General features: G+C 55.1%; 5 protein-coding genes across 5 annotated transcripts; 2 read left to right on the forward strand and 3 right to left on the reverse strand.

The window, feature by feature from the left end:
- Nucleotides 1-1,774: 1,774 nt before the first annotated feature.
- IUM83_07180 (putative E3 ubiquitin ligase) lies at nt 1,775-5,049 on the forward strand (the record flags this gene model as incomplete). Its single annotated transcript, XM_067931449.1, has 3 exons — nt 1,775-3,166; nt 3,262-3,587; nt 3,933-5,049. 3 exons carry the CDS (start codon nt 1,775-1,777, stop codon nt 5,047-5,049), a joined length of 2,835 nt encoding a protein of 944 aa, XP_067780249.1.
- A 532-nt stretch (nt 5,050-5,581) lies between these two features.
- IUM83_07181 (mitochondrial protein) lies at nt 5,582-8,715 on the reverse strand (the record flags this gene model as incomplete). The annotated part of the gene is made up of 8 exons (XM_067931450.1): nt 5,582-5,674; nt 5,740-5,858; nt 6,138-6,207; nt 6,282-6,699; nt 6,932-7,663; nt 7,740-8,377; nt 8,445-8,561; nt 8,641-8,715. 8 exons carry the CDS (start codon nt 8,713-8,715, stop codon nt 5,582-5,584), a joined length of 2,262 nt encoding a protein of 753 aa, XP_067780250.1.
- Nucleotides 8,716-9,078: 363 nt separating this feature from the next.
- On the forward strand, nt 9,079-10,216 carry IUM83_07182 (succinate dehydrogenase [ubiquinone] iron-sulfur subunit, mitochondrial; the record flags this gene model as incomplete). Its single annotated transcript, XM_067931451.1, has 5 exons — nt 9,079-9,189; nt 9,280-9,365; nt 9,446-9,517; nt 9,596-9,948; nt 10,023-10,216. 5 exons carry the CDS (start codon nt 9,079-9,081, stop codon nt 10,214-10,216), a joined length of 816 nt encoding a protein of 271 aa, XP_067780247.1.
- Nucleotides 10,217-11,048: 832 nt separating this feature from the next.
- Nucleotides 11,049-12,122, reverse strand: IUM83_07183 (the record flags this gene model as incomplete). Its single annotated transcript, XM_067931452.1, has 1 exon — nt 11,049-12,122. The coding sequence occupies one exon, from the start codon at nt 12,120-12,122 to the stop codon at nt 11,049-11,051; it is 1,074 nt and encodes a 357-aa protein (XP_067780248.1).
- Nucleotides 12,123-13,084: 962 nt separating this feature from the next.
- IUM83_07184 lies at nt 13,085-14,471 on the reverse strand (the record flags this gene model as incomplete). Its single annotated transcript, XM_067931453.1, has 2 exons — nt 13,085-13,351; nt 13,410-14,471. The coding sequence occupies 2 exons, from the start codon at nt 14,469-14,471 to the stop codon at nt 13,085-13,087; spliced, it is 1,329 nt and encodes a 442-aa protein (XP_067780371.1).
- Between the last annotated feature and the right edge of the window lie 871 nt (nt 14,472-15,342).

A 15,342-nucleotide genomic window follows, 5' to 3' on the forward strand; every position in this document is an offset into this window, starting at 1 on the left:
CTTCCGTACAACAGACTATGCTGGAAATTACTAGAGAAGGTCGGAGCGCCGAAACGGCGGTTATCAAGAGAGCCCCCTTGTACACGGCTATGGATATCACGACACCAAGGTCACCCTTGTATGACAGCTTCATCTTGTACGCCAGCACGCACGGGGGCCCGAAGACAGGAGGAGAAAAAAAATCCAAAGCCACGCAAAATGGCGCCAGTACTTCATCGCATAAATGCCACTTCCGACCACTACAACGCTCAGCGCATGGAAACCGACCACGACGACTCGTTCGATCGCAAAATCCACTCTTCAACTTGGAGCCGACGTCACCCCATTTAATCTTTGAATGTTTTAACGTTTGTAGCGAATCCTTCCCAGAAGAAGAAGATAACTTGGGCTCATGATAGCTTTTTCCCGGCGCCATAGTTTCTTCGGTTCGTACGGTGGGAGTTCATCGCTCGTTATTTGTGCTAACTGTAAATGAGCGAGATGCTTTTTGAAATAAAGTACAACGTGTGCCCAACTGTCAACAAAAAGTTCTCTACTCAACTTTCTAGCTTTTGGGAAGAAGAAAACTTGACAGCTTGCTCCCGAACAGAGCTACCATACGGGTAAGCCTGCGATCCCGCTCATTTTCGAGAACCGCCAACGGTAGGGGGTTATATTTTGCTTTGGGAATGGTGGTTGGTCAACACTCGTGGTGAACATTTGCATTCGGCTCTGAAGAGCCCGTTGATTCAACCTAAGCTTGGGAATCTTAAGAGACGAGGAAAGAGACTCTTCCTCGTCTAAAACAAGCGAAGCCTATTGAGAAGGCAATGCAGCAGCAATCGGTGATAGACTATCACTGATAGTGCCATTGCAGCAATTATCCACACACCAGCATGCAGACAATGCCGGCTAGGGAGCGAAGCATGTGCAGTAGTCCAAAGGTGGAGTGGCCCCCATCACTAAGAATCGAGATAAGCGGTTGGACCACAATGGCACTAATGACCCCATCACTTAGCACACCGATGACACTTCGGCACGAGGAACTTCCTCAGTCGCGCTTTACTTCATCGGAGGAAGTAAAGCGCGCGTTTCACTACGACCTGAACAAGATAAACGATTGCAGCCCCGACAATGGAGCATGCACAGAACAATAAGGGTATCCACAGGAGTGCCGTCTTCACAACAGGCCACTTCATATCGATGATCAGTAATATAAGCGCACCAATAGCTCACAAGCAACTCCGTCCACTACTCAGCAACTGTGATCCACTCGACTGCCCGATAGATGAAAGACACCTCGACCAAGCCAAAACTGAGACCCCCCCCCCACAAGCAGCAGCATAGCGCTAAATACACCGCCAACGGCCACCATAACGTTAAGGGAGTGGTAAACAAGCAACACCCACACTTGATAAGTGCCACTGCATTACACCCCATCATACTTAGCGTGGAGACGAACGTACCACACCAACCGCGCTCATCATCGTCCAAAGTCGTAAACAGGGGGCTGTTTCTCTGCTGGATGACCGACAACAGCGACGACGACCTGAACATCATCCTGATCGCAAAGCTGCTCGTGCGGTTGTATCAACGTTGTTGGTAGTAGCGAAACCTTTGGGAAATGAATGAGGTGAAAGCATGTGAAAAAAAAAACTGCAACTTCCCAAGTTGAAGTGGAGTCGATCCTGATTGGTCCATCACGCTGATCCATTTCCACCAATCGCCCCTCCTTTCAAGCCAGTAGTCATGTTAATTCGCCAGTAGAGTCGCGCGGGCACACTATCCGTCCCTGATGCAGCCCGCACCGTCGACCCGCGACCGCGCCGCACACCTCGCGGCGCTGTACAGCTCGCTGCGGCTGCTGCAGGCCTTCTCGGGCGAGGACGAGCGCATGCGCTGGCGCTGGCGGCTGCACCAGCTGCGGCGGCAGCAGGAGCTCGAGCAGCGGGACGTGCCCGACGCTTGGGCCGCGCACATGGCTTCACTGCTGGCGGCGATGGAGAATCAGATCTCGGCGCTGCCGGTGGAGAATGATGGTCGCTCGTCTCGCGCGCGCGCGTCCTCTGCCGCAGCGGCAGTCGGCGAGTTCCGTCTCTCAGTGGAGGACGCAGCTGATGGACCCATTACCAATAGTGATACAATTTCAGACGCCGCGCCACCGAGGCGAGGCTCGATCCCCATAATGGAGAACGAGGCGCTGGCCACCATGGAGGACACGAGACGAGGCAGCTGGGAGCACATGTCCAGCCTGGTGCGGGCCTCCTCGGGGCGCACTCTGGGCGCTCTGACGCGCGCCAGCGTCCGGGACCGAGGACGATCTTTGCCCCTGTCGTCCCGCATGAGTATGAGTGAGTTCGATGCAGAGGTGAGGGACGAGGAGACTGCGGATGAAATGTCGCTTGCAGTCGCAGCGTCTACTCAGCCGCCATCGTCTATTGACCTGGAGGAGAAGACGGAGACCAACGGGCTCAGCTTGTCCTTGACGGCGTTCAGACGCCAGGAGAGCAATAGTCTCGGACACTCGGTGCCGAGCTTGCTGAGATCCATGGCGAGCTACTTGGGTCTTTCCTTGGAGGAGACGTTCCTCTGTCAGATCTGCTATGACTACGCGCCCGTGAACACGTCGTACGCTCTCTCCGTGTGTGGGCATACTTTTTGTGAGACGTGCTTGAAGAATTACCTGGAGTTTAAGATTAAGGAAGGACAGGTGTATCCCAAGTGTTTTTTCGAGAATTCGGACGACAAGACGGCGTGCAAGGCTGAGATCGCGGTGGATGATATTCAGTCGCTCGTGTCCGATGAGGTCTGGCAGAAGTATAACAAGTTCAAGTTTAACAAGGAGCATGAGCTCGCCCGGCAGTGCCCGTATTGTGACCACTCGCAGTTATGTGCTGGGAGTGACCACCCGGAGTGCGTTTGTGAGGCTTGCAATCGCGAGTTTTGTTTCGTGCACAGTAATGCACATCAGGGACGCACCTGCGCCGAGTACGACAAGAAGATGATTGCAGTCGAGAAGCTCAACAATGCTCTGATTAGTAAGATTTCCAAGCCATGTCCTGGTTGCCAGAATAACGTCGAGAAGACTGGGGGATGCAACCAGATGAAGTGTGTCGTGTGCAACACAAGTTTCTGCTGGATCTGTCTCAAGATTATCGATGATAGTGTTTTCCCAGAGCACTTCCAGGTACTTCGATCTGTTTTGTATTAATGACAGTGGTTATCACCTACTGTCGAAACTAACTTACGCCAATAATTTGTGCTACTATGCTTGTGTTGCAGTGGTGGAACGTCCGTGGCTGCGCAGGCAATCAAATGGCAGATATCGAGGGACAAGGAACTACACAAAAGGGGATCGGTATGGTGATACGGATTCTATTCTTCGTGCTATTTGGTCCACCAGCATTCGTGCTGGCCGTGGTGTTCAGCATCCTGTGCTGCTGCTTCTTTCCCTGCACAACCAACGCTCGTCTCACGTTCCGGCAAGCTTTCACGACCTGCTTTTGTGTGTCTGGCTACGTGCTGTTGGCGCCGATCGTGTTGGCATTGGGATTGGCTGCCCTTGGTGTGTTTATCGGTGGCGTCGCGGCTGGGGCTGCTATTCTGATGTGCGTGTCGCCCATCTTTGGCTTGGTGTTGGTCTTCCGACGCGATGCCTGGCGCCCGACTTTCAGTGGCCTATCAAGTTCTCGCCGCTCGGGGCACGACGAAACAATCACTGCGCGCGATATCGAAGACACGAACGATCAATCGCCTAGCGACCAGACCATCTTTCGTGTGTCAACCTGAGTGTTCATCACACAGCTTGGGTGGACACTACGTCTTTCGATGTGGACTCTTTTGTTCCGCACTGCTATTTCTAAAGGATCACCCTATTTAAGTTGACACGCTACTTATTTAAACAAAATCGAAATGGCTACACTTTAACATTGGTTGGCGATGCCGTTCAACAGAAGTCTGCGACCAGAAGAGAAGGGCAACGCCTTGGCGACGCCGCTGTCGGCCGCTGCGCGCGATTTCTACAGTGACAAGCAGTCAAGCGTCTACACCACAGCGGCAAACGCTAGCATCCAAAAAGACCTGACCCGACACGCTCTGGAGCTTCTACTGTTGGACCCGACGCAATCAGGGACCAAGGAAGATGTCTTCTTCTTGTTAGACTTGGGTGCCGGCTCTGGGCTAAGCACACAAGCAGCTCAGAATTGGTTCAAGGAGAGAGAAATGTCGGCGTTCACGCTGGCGTTCGACATTAGCGCGTCGATGTTGTCTCTAGCTTCGAAGGAGGAGGGAGGGCAGGAGACCCAAACACCTGTCGACTTCTACTGTGGCAATGCTGCTCAGAAGCTTCCCATTCGATCTGGAGTGCTGAATTCTGCGATTGGTATCTCGATGTTGCAATGGCTGCAGCCAAAAGGACTGGAAATTTGCTTCTCGTCTCTGTTGACAAAATTGTCGGGTGAGCAGGACTCGCGCGCGGTTTTCCAGGTTTATCCGTCAGGGTTGGAATACGTCGATGTAATGGAGAAGACTGCGTTGCGAGTAGGTTTTGATCGCGTGGAAACGTTTGTGTCGTTCCCACACACAACGACGGCGAAGAAGTGGTTCTTCTGTGTGGAAAAACTAGAACACAAAGAGTTGAATGCTGAAGAGGACCCGACGGAAGATAAGAAAGATTTGTGTTTGTTTGGTAGAAGATTTGAGCGACGATGCGTGCTCCAATGGCTTGGGAAGGAAAACGAGTGCGCGAAGGAGGTTCGATCCCGAGTTGAGAAGGAGCACGTGAAAATGGCGTGGCACATTTGGCGGAAATACCGGCGCTCGATCATGGACGTTAATACAGCAGCATCCCCATCTAAAAAGCAGAAAGTCATGAACCCCAAGGCGCAGCAGTCTTTAGAGCTCTACCCAAGTGACAAAATGATTGGGCGGGCTCTACAAGTGCGGTTTGAAGAGCGGACTGAAAAAATCTCCCTTGCTTTTCTGCTTCAGCATGCTGCAGAGGTTGCGGAGGTGTTGCACACGGCTTACACGGAAGCTAGGAAAGTTGAGCTCGCTCAAAATGAAAACTAGGCACATTTGATACAGGACAACACCTTATGAATGGGATGGTTTTGATCATGTTGAATCTGATAGTTTTAGGTTACGTACTGCAGTACAAGATCATATGGGGGAATCTTTAAGCGAGGGGGTACTGCCGGTTAGAAAGCCGAGCTCACCAAACAGAACGGAGGCAACGTGCAAAATCTGTTTTCGAGTTGCAGCCTCATCCAAACCGAAAAGCTCTCGTAAACTGCCTTGGAATTCTTGCTCAGCTCGCATGTTTTCAACCAAGCGCTGCAAAAGGATAGCGAGGTACATGTATGCTTCATCCTTAGCATCGTTTCGATATATAATAGGGCGTTGCGTTTACCACCCAACGTACCCGAATAGTTGGCGCCAGCTGGTCAATGCGCGATACCTGGAGTAGCTTCATGTTTGCAAGCAAAACCTCATGAGCTTTCGAACCTGGTGGCTTCATCTGGTCACGACGCGCGTCTAGTTCGACCAACACATCACTAACATGGGACAGAATCTACATGCACGTTGTAAGTATAAACGCAGTTCAATTCGCATACGTATAGGCGCGTACCCCTTCTAAAGCTTCGTGACACGCTGTTTCTGCTGTAAACTCGGCTCGTATAGCGTAGAAGGCATCCTAAGAACAGCAAACATCAGTTAATAGTTCGCAATTAGCTATACTTAAAAGCACTCAGCGTGTACCTCATCAAACCGCTTCAGTAGTTTTTCTATTCGCTCGACGAATCGCTGGTACGTAGAGGAAACGTGCGCAAGCTGGTGCGAGTTTTCAACACACTTCGGAAGATCACCGATAACCTCAACTTCCAGTACGTAGCAGCAAGAGGCAACGATATCAGAGCATATCCGACCAACACGTTCGACCATACTGGATTGTGTCAAATCTTGCGTCTTTAGTGAAGGGTCCAAAGTAAGATAACAGTGCATCTTCTCCTTCAGGTATTTGTGCTGGGTTAGTGAAATCTCTGTGTTCACTCGCAATGATTGGAGCAGCCTCTCCTCACTTATCCTCTCTGAAAGAGAAGGTTCATTCATTATGGCGTCTTTATCGACGACAACTCCGCTCCGTGGCTTAGACGCACCAGTATCTTTCACCCGTGCACGCAGTTTTTGTATATGCCGCTGCAAGCGCTCAATCTCAAGCTGCGACGACTACATAAGCATATCACACTCATTATTAGTCCAAACTCCTTCACAGCACTACTGTACTCATTGCCCCAACTCACCAGTAGCTCGCGTCGCGTCGGTCGACTGTGCAACATATCTCGCAGCTTCGCATTCTCGCGGCCAAGTTCCCCAATCAAACTCCTCTGATGCCTCAGAAACTGCTCCAGTTCCTGCATCACGCTGTCGACACTCTCTTCTACCTGGTTGTCACGCCTGACATCCTTCTTCTTGCCCCTATCATCTTCACGTCGCTCGTTCAGCGTCTGTATCACCCCGTCGATCTTGCGACACCACGCGACATGTTCCTTCCTCGCCTTCTCCACTTTCTTGTCCCAAAAAGAAGTTGCTGCTGGGCCTGAGTATTCCTCTCTTAATTCCGGGAACCGTGCATCCTTCTCGTCCAGAATGCCATTGCCTTCGTCCTCCTTGCGCTTCTGTTTTTCTCGCTCCAATTCCTGCTGCAGGCGCAGTGCGTAACTAGCATACCGCTTCACATCGTTCCGTGCTGTCTGCCATTACTCGAAAATACTTCAGCACCGAAGCAGGTGGTATTTTACGCTATACACACAAGATACCTTGAGCTGAAGTCGGAGCTTATGGATCTCTTCCTCCATCTATCGTGGATTATATTTTGCAGGTTTGAAACTAAGCACACTCCGGATAACGTATCCGGAACTAATTAGTGGAGGCAAGTTGAAGTCGCGCTTACCACTTGAACCAGTCTACAGGCAGCGTGAAGACTCCATCTTGGCCCAGTCCGTACGTGCGGCTGATGCAAATGCTGCGACCTTGTGTGTAGGTGTCCAGGAAGCGCACCATTTCTTGAGGAATAGAGCATTTTGAGCTCGGCGGAGCCATACCAACTACAGCCTTGAGGAGTTCTTCGCATGCCACAATTGCGTCGGCCACTGGAATCCCCTCGTCGCGCCTGATGGTCTTTATACGCATGACGTCTGCGCATCGAGAAGATATGTAGGTAAATGCCTGCAGATTTGCGCTGTGTGCGTCCTGCTGGCGGCGAATCAAAGACCGATTCTTGCTGAGAAACAAGATAGCTTCCCCATACGAACTCGTGAACGGTGCTCGCACCTCACCAGTATCGAGGACCACCCACTCGTACGACTCATCCTCGATTACAAGCGTGAACTTCTCCAGTAATCCTTGCTCACTGTTCTGACCCCCAGCATCGCGCTGCCGCATATTTTGCAAAAACGTCCGGTAACCAAGAGCCGAGCATGTGTGGCCCCTTGAAATGTTTGCTTCTCCCAGAGTCGCGGTGGCATCCGCCTGCAGTGTTGCTAGGCTTTCCCGCGATGCCTTCATGAACAATACCATATTCGCATCGATGGTCTCCAGTACTTGCACCCACTGCACTGGAACATCCGCCGGGTTGAGCCCAATTCGATATTCATTGCTGAAGTCTATTCCAGACGGGTTGGCGCTGCGCCAAAACAAAAGTGCTTTAGTTTTTCAGTCAAAACGTTTAACAATTCGGAGTCTATCGCAATGCCGCTCACCTGAGGTCAATAGTCGCGCCGCGAAGAAAGTCTTTGGGTGTGAAGATGCCCTGCTTGTTTGCTCGCGTGTACTTGCGTAGTGTCTGGAGGAGGATCATAACGGTCGTGTTCAAGTGCATCGTCGACCACCCGCACGTAAAGAGCACGTCATCAAGGCCGAGCTCACGCTTTAGCGTGCCCCTAACCGATTGAATCGACTCCCACGCAATCCGACGCCGTTGCTGGATCTCCATCGTCTCCTCCTCCTTCATGAACTCCAGCAACCCCTTCAAACTCTGGATCGGTTTCTTCCTCCTTCTAGAAGCAAACGCCGCGCGATTCGCTTTGGCGTACATCTCGCCCATTGTAAAATCCCCGAAATCCATGCCGCTGGGGCGTTTCCAGCCTCCCTGCTGGCCTTGCCGCCAGTTGTCCGGCCTCCTCTCAGCTCTCTTTTTGACTCGACGCGACTGAGACCCTGTTCCAGACGTCGACTCCTCCTCCACAGTGCCCTGAACTACAACGCCGCACTCCCTCAACACAGCGACCATCTTGGCCTCAATATTGGCCGCCAGCTCCAGCGGGAACCTCTTCACCCTCTTGGTCTCCTCGCTCTGCTCCTTGGAGCTCAACGACGGCACCATCACGCTGAAGTACACCTGCCCACCGTCCACAGAGGCCTGTCAGCTGCTGTCCTGCTGCTACTTAACAGGAGACCCTCCCCACCTTCTCTCGTGGAGCCCCCAGCCGCCTCCAGCCTATGGAGCCGCCGCCTGGAGCCGCGTAGTGCTCGTCCATGAACTGGTTGAGCAGCTTCACGGACTGCAGATTCTCATCGTGGACCTGCGGAATAGAATACAGCGCGACGACGTCTGAGCATTTTGAGGCGGGTCATAAGGCTTAAAAGACAGCTCGGACTCGCCTCGGGGATGTTGCGGAAGTGGTCGGGGTGCACGCGCAGCAAGAACTGCTTGAGCGTCGAGGAGCGCTTGGCCATGGCGGCGTTGTCTTGCGCTGAGTATTCCCGAACTTCAAGTGTCGTGAAATGACTGCAGCAAACTGGTGTGGCGCGGTGTGTCGCCTGGACCTCCGGAATCGAGCGGCTGAAGTTTTCGCCCCTTATCTCCGCATCCTGCGCAACGGCATGCGAGTCATCACAACAGGATATGAAGTATGACAGCACCATTCTACCCCGACTGTAGAGAGATACTCGGCTAAGTACGCTTCAGATATGCGGCTCGGCAGGCGCGGTTTAACACTTGCAACAGGCCGCAGAGCTTGCGTTTGCTCCGAGCCGTCAGTCTCGAATTCCAACGGTGGAGTTGATCCCGCGAGTTCAAGTGAGGAGAAGCCGAGAAAGATGCTGGCGGTCGTGCGTTCCATCCAGAAGCCCGTGGCGAGCACGGGGCTGCGCGCCTTCAGCGTGCCGACCTACCAGCCGGACCTCAAGTCCCAGGCGGCCAAGCCCAAGGTGCGTAGGGCGAGGCGGCGCTCTCCTTCTCCCCCCGCGCCAGTTTTTGGTGGTGTAGACGCTGACGCTCACGTGGGTGCGACCGAGTAGAACATCAAGTACTTCAAGATCTACCGTTGGGATCCCGAGTCCAAGGAGAAGCCCTACCAGTGCACGTACCCCGTGGACCTGGACGAGTACGTGGCGCTGAGAGGGGGCCAGTAAATGAGGGGAGGGGAGGACTGACGCTCTCGTTCGTGGCTTGTGTGCTCTGCAGGTGCGGCCCCATGGTGCTGGACGCGCTCATTAAGATCAAGAACGAGCAGGACCCGACGCTGACGTTCCGTCGGTGCGACAATAGATCATTTGACTCTTGCGCAGGCGAGGAGTGCTGACTGATGATGTTGCTGCTGTTGTCGCCCTGCAGTTCGTGCCGTGAGGGCATTTGCGGCTCGTGCGCCATGAACATCGACGGCGGCAACACGCTGGCGTGTCTGAGCCCCATCAAGAAGAACAAGGACGTGAGCAGCATCCACCCGCTGCCGCACATGTACGTCATCCGCGACCTGGTGCCGGACATGAACAACTTCTACGACCAGTACACGTCCATCAAGCCGTGGCTGCACTCGGACAAGCCCCGCGACGTCAACCACGAGCACCTGCAGTCCATTGAGGACCGCAAGAAGCTCGACGGCATGTACGAGTGCATCCTGTGCGCGTGCTGCAGCACCTCGTGCCCGAGCTACTGGTGGAACCCGGACAAGTACCTCGGCCCCGCCGGTACGTTGCTGTTATCTGCTTGATGCTAGAAGTCTGTCTAACTATTGCTTGCTCTATTGTTGCTGCTCCTACAGTGCTGATGCAGGCGTTCCGCTGGATCGAGGACTCGCGTGACGACAAGACGGAGGAGCGTCTGCGCGCGCTGGACGACTCGTTCAAGCTGTACAAGTGCCACACCATCATGAACTGCACGCGCACATGTCCGAAGGGACTGAACCCGGCGCAGGCCATCGGCAAGATCAAGTCCCGACTCGCCAGCCTGCACTAAGCGCGCGGGCGGTTGGTCGCGAGGCGCAGCGAGCGAGGCAACCACGCGCAGGGTGTGATACACGTAGCAGCAGAGAAACACACAAACACGGAAAGAAGCTGCAGCGAGAGGCGTCTCTGTCAACGAGCCGCGGCGACCAGTCGATCGCAGTGTTGGTTGCCGCGCACTCACAGGCAACAAATTGAACAAAAAATACAAACTCCTACAAGCCAAGGAAGGTGGTGACGACGATGCATTGCATGTGACTCACATTGTGAGGGCCTCACACTGAGGCGAGGAACACCCGAGTCGGGTGTTCCTCGCCTCGGGTCCCGAGGTCTTCCCTGGTTTAACACGCTGAAACGCAAAGCGGGCGCATTTTCTCCGCCGTGTGACGCGCCGCTGTGGTGCAGCGCGTTTTGTTGTTGGTTTTCACGGCTCTGCACGGTGCCCGCATCAGCTGGCGCAGTGCTTGGATGAACATGGCAGACAAGCAGCATCGAGGTGAGGAAGCATACATGTAACACGCGGTAAAGTTAAGTTTCTTCATTGTGCCCGTTGGCTGGCCTGCACAGCCCAGCGCCACCCACTTTACCAACGCTGCAAGCCAAAATCATGTCTAAATCGTCCTCTCCAACATTGAGCACTTCACTGACACTGAGAGGAAAAACTAAAAGAAAAAAGCAATGTCGTAGCGAAGGCGGGAGGGGCGGCCCCACTTCGGCGGCGCAGAACGGCACCGCCCCCTCTTCAGCCTCCACTGAGCCCCGTCTTGTCCTGGCGAGAGCTGCGACGCCAGCTAGTCGCGCTCGCGGAATTGATCGTACATTACTGCTACAGCGGGCCGCTCCCGTCATACTGTCGCACTTACGCGCTGGGTCACGAAAGCCGGCCCATGGCGAATCTTCATCAGCGTGGTTTTCGTACACGTCTTGAGGAAGTTGACAGTCTTCTTCACCCCCATCGTCGACGTGTTGCGGCCGTTGATCTCGATGATCACGTCGCCTACGCAAATATGCCGCAGCAGCTCACAGCACGGCTCCTGACACACGTCGGTCACCAGCGGGTAGGTGCCCTTGGCAAAACGCACCTCCTTCAGCTGCAGACCGATGCTCCGGTTTTCCTTCCACTTGATAAGATAAGTCGTACTGTCAGGGGTGTCAGCCATCGTCAGCTTAGGCTTCGGTCGGCCGCGCACTTGGACTGTCGTGTTCACTGCATTCGGTGCGACCAGCGGAACCGTCAGCGCCTCCTCTTCTGTAAGTGCCGGCAGCTTCGTAATACCGCGGGCAGTCTTGCCCTTCTTCTTATATTTGGCCAGGTTGGCGTGGAGTGACGCCTTGCTTGGTTTCGGGGCATTCGCAGAATCCACCTTGTCCTTAGGAGCTTCCTGCATCATAATGTCACCGTCCACGATGTCGATGTCACTGGAAATGTCCGGATCATTTGCGAACTCATCGGACGAGTCAGACGCATCAGTGAAGTTAGAGGCAGCAACAGCGCTATCGATTGAAGAGCTGCCACCACTAGAGGACGTAGCTTCATCGCGCGGCACAGCAGCACCCGCCTTCTTACGTTCCGGCTCAGGTTCAAGATCCCATGGGCTGGCGTCGTTGTCAGTCTCAGATGCACTGTTATCCTCAATTTCGGCTTCCGAGTCATCGACAGCAACCCCCATCTCCACATCTGCAAGCGTACCCACCTCCACGTCAAGGTCAGCATTGTCATCCGACAAGTTATCCACCGGTAGTGACGGCAAGACAATCCCCGCTTCCTCGGCCAATTCTGCCTCTTCGGCTACCTCAGCCTCAAGAGCCAAATCAACCTCCTCGGCGAGCTCGACATCTTCGATCAGTTCTGCTTCCTCCGCCAATCCAGCTTCCTCAATCACTTCTGCATCTTCAACTAGCTCCGCGTCTTCGGCCATTGCGACAGTCTCCAAGTGAATGTCAGAGCTAGGTGATACAGGCACAGTCATATCAATATCTTCGTTTTCATGGGCCAGAATTACTGGCCCCGCCTTGATCGTTGGTGAAGGTATTTGCTCAGGCAAATCCCATGGCTCTGTAGGTGAAAGATGTGTCGGCTTGCTGAGTGGCGACAATACTGGTTCATCCTCATGCACCGGAATAGTTGTCTTTTGAAGCTGGCGTTGCTCTTCACTGCTGTTGCGACTTCGATTACCATGAGTGTTCCCAATGATTTTCGAGTCCTCCTTGGGTGGTTGGACATGCTCATCGTCCGTCTCAGTTGGAGAGTGAACGGCGGGTACAGCGTCTTCGACATCGACAACAGGTGACGGCGCAGGGACGCTTGATTCACTACCGATTTCCGTAGCAATAAAGGGCGATATTGGGGAAGCAAAAGGCGAGCTGCTCACCGTCGGTGAGCTACCCACCGTCGGTGAGCTACCAATATGCGGCGACGTACGGGGAGAAACACCGAAGTTCGGAGAGACGTCCACTCTTGGCGAGCTCTGGACCAGTGGCGAGGCATTGGCTTTTGGTGAAACCTCGTAATTGGTGCTTGGAACATTTTCTGGCGCTGCTTGTTGCCTCACACTTGCGCGATGCTCTGACATGACGGGGGAGATTGGAGGTGGTGTGCGCCCCCTCTCTACATGACGGTGCTCACGTTGATGGTTATCTGATTCCAAACGCACTTGCGGAGAAGGAGGACGCGGAGGTGGTGTAGATGCACGCTTGACGTTTGGACTAGGAGTGCGATTACGGTGAGGCGTTCGGCTCTGTGCTAGCGGCGCCGGTGGAGACGGAGATGCATCCATAGTGATAGACGGAGTCCGATTTCTTGATGCTTCCTCCTTCTCGCGTTGTAGCTTCTCCTGCAGCTGCTGCTCCCGGATTTGTTGCTCACGCAGTTGCTGCTCCTTCATTTGCTGCTCACGCAGTTGCTGCTCCCGCAGATTTTGTTCTCGCATTTGTTGCTCGCGTTGAAGTTGCTCGCGTTGCTGCTGCTCGCGTTGCTGCTGCTCACGTTGATGTTGCTCTTCTCGCACTTGCTGATCACGAATTTGCTGAAGCTCACGCTTTTGCTCTTGCTCGCGCATTTGCTGCTGCTCACGCATTTGTTGCTGTCGTTGCTTGAGTTGCTGTTGCAACTGCTGCTGTTGTCGCTGCTGTTGCTGTTGCTGCTCGCCTTGTTTTACGATCACAACTTGGTCAGTCGGCTGCCTCCGTCTGAACACCAACCGTACAGGCTTGTTCATCTGCTGGAGCCGTCCAAAGAATGCTTCGAACGTGTAGTCAGCAGACTTGATACCGTTGGCCGACACTAGCGTGTCATTGATAGCCACAGCTCGCCGCACCACCGGATTCGCGCTCGGAGTAGACCGCGTTACAACAGGCAAATTCGTCGAGCGGTCCTCACCGAAGAACAGACCGAGTGACCCGGTTTCCCAGTACACCTGGTATTCATTAGGCCCGAGTGGGGAATGAGAAGAGTGGCCCCCGGATCCGTTCGCTGCCGCCGCGTCGCGCGGCGAAACCTGATCCCTGTTGCTCGGCTGTCGTCGTTGAACTTGCGACGCACCTAAGCGGTCAGTCCCTCCTCCACTCACCCCGTTCGGGCCAACAGATTGCGCTAATGGGTTAGCGGGGCCAACCGCCGAGTCCTTCGCCGACGTGGCGCGCCAGAACGCCCCCCTCATGGCCTTGGGCGGTTTCTGGTCCTTCTGCGGCACCGAGTTCGCCCGCGAGAGCTTGCCCGCGGGGTCCCCCTCGTCCGCATTCGCCGAGCTCTGTCTCGCATAGTGGCTGGCGCTGTTCACCGCGTTGGTCGAGCTCGAGCGCGGCACGCCGAAGAGCTGGGAGGCCTCGTCCTCGTCCGAGGACGGCGTGCTGGCCGACACGCGCTCGAAGCGCAGCAGCACGGGCTTCTTCATGGTGGCCAGGATCTTGAAGAAGTCCGAGAAGGAGTGGTCTTTGGAGCGCACGACGTTGACGAACTTGAGGATGTCCCCCTGACTCACGGCGGGGGAGATGCAGGACTCGGTGGCCTTGGACACGTACGGGATGCCGTCCTTCTCGGACTCGAGGAAGATCACGCCCAGCACGCCGCGCTCCCACAGCACCTCGTACTCGTTCTCGTCGAGGGGCGGCAGCTTGTCCCTGATCTTGTCGGCCCACGTGGCGCGGCGCATGATGCCGCCGCCCCCCGCGGGGGACGAGCTGCTGGGCCCGTGGCTGGGGGTGGACGAGCTGCTGGACTTGCTGGAGAACAACGGGCCCGCGCGGAAGTTCTTGGACATTTTCTTCATGGCCGACGCCGCGAGCGCCTTCGTCGTCTCGGCCTACGTGGTGGGTCCGTCGCCTGGGCTGCGTCGGTGGGTGCCTCCTCCCTGCTCCGTCCGCCGCTGCTGCTGCTGCCGTGGCGGTGGCTCGGCCCCTCGCTGCTTGGTACGCGGCGCGCGTTCTCGTCTCTCGCTCTGGCTTGGAGGCGAGGACGTAGGCGAGGTGAGGCTCGACGATCAGACAGACTCGGGAGCGCTAAGTACGATCGGCACGGGAGAAGCTGGCCTGTCTGGGCCCCGGCCGGGAGTGGCGGTCAGCTCGAAAGTTACGCGGTGGGCGGCTGCGACTAGGGGCCCGGGCCTGGCAAGTGGCGGCTCGTGCTCTAGTGCAGGTGCGGAGCTGCCTGCCGATTCGCCGGGCACTTGCTGCGCTTCAGTGCGGTCGGTCCCTTGTCGTGTGAGCGTGCGTTTGGTGTGCTCGCACTCGAGGAAGAGGGTGATGCTCCGAGGGCGAAAACATCTCGCGCTTTGTATGCCGCGCGACACCCAATCAGCTCCGGGAACTGGCTTTGAAACGGTGCTAACGGTCGACACTTCAGAGCAAATTGAAGCGAGCAAAAAGTCTCGAGTGGATCACCTCGACCAGTGTTACTGCGTGCAGAAGTCCGCATTCGCGGCGCCCTGCACGGCACTCGCTCGGTCTGCAATGTATGACAATAGTAGAGGCGTAAGTGGAGTGATACGGACCTGGGTGGTGCTTCCAAGGCCCTAGAAGCAGCCTCGCCTACTGTACTAGCGAGCCGAATAAGACCGAGGTCGACCACGCCCTTTCACGCGCAGCAGTGCATGGCACCGCTGCTCTGTGATGCTCCTACTTCTTGGCCCGCTTGACGCCTGT

The sequence above is a fragment of the Phytophthora cinnamomi genome, assembly GCF_018691715.1.
Source record: "Phytophthora cinnamomi strain GKB4 chromosome Unknown Contig127, whole genome shotgun sequence".
Taxonomy (NCBI): domain Eukaryota; phylum Oomycota; class Peronosporomycetes; order Peronosporales; family Peronosporaceae; genus Phytophthora; species Phytophthora cinnamomi.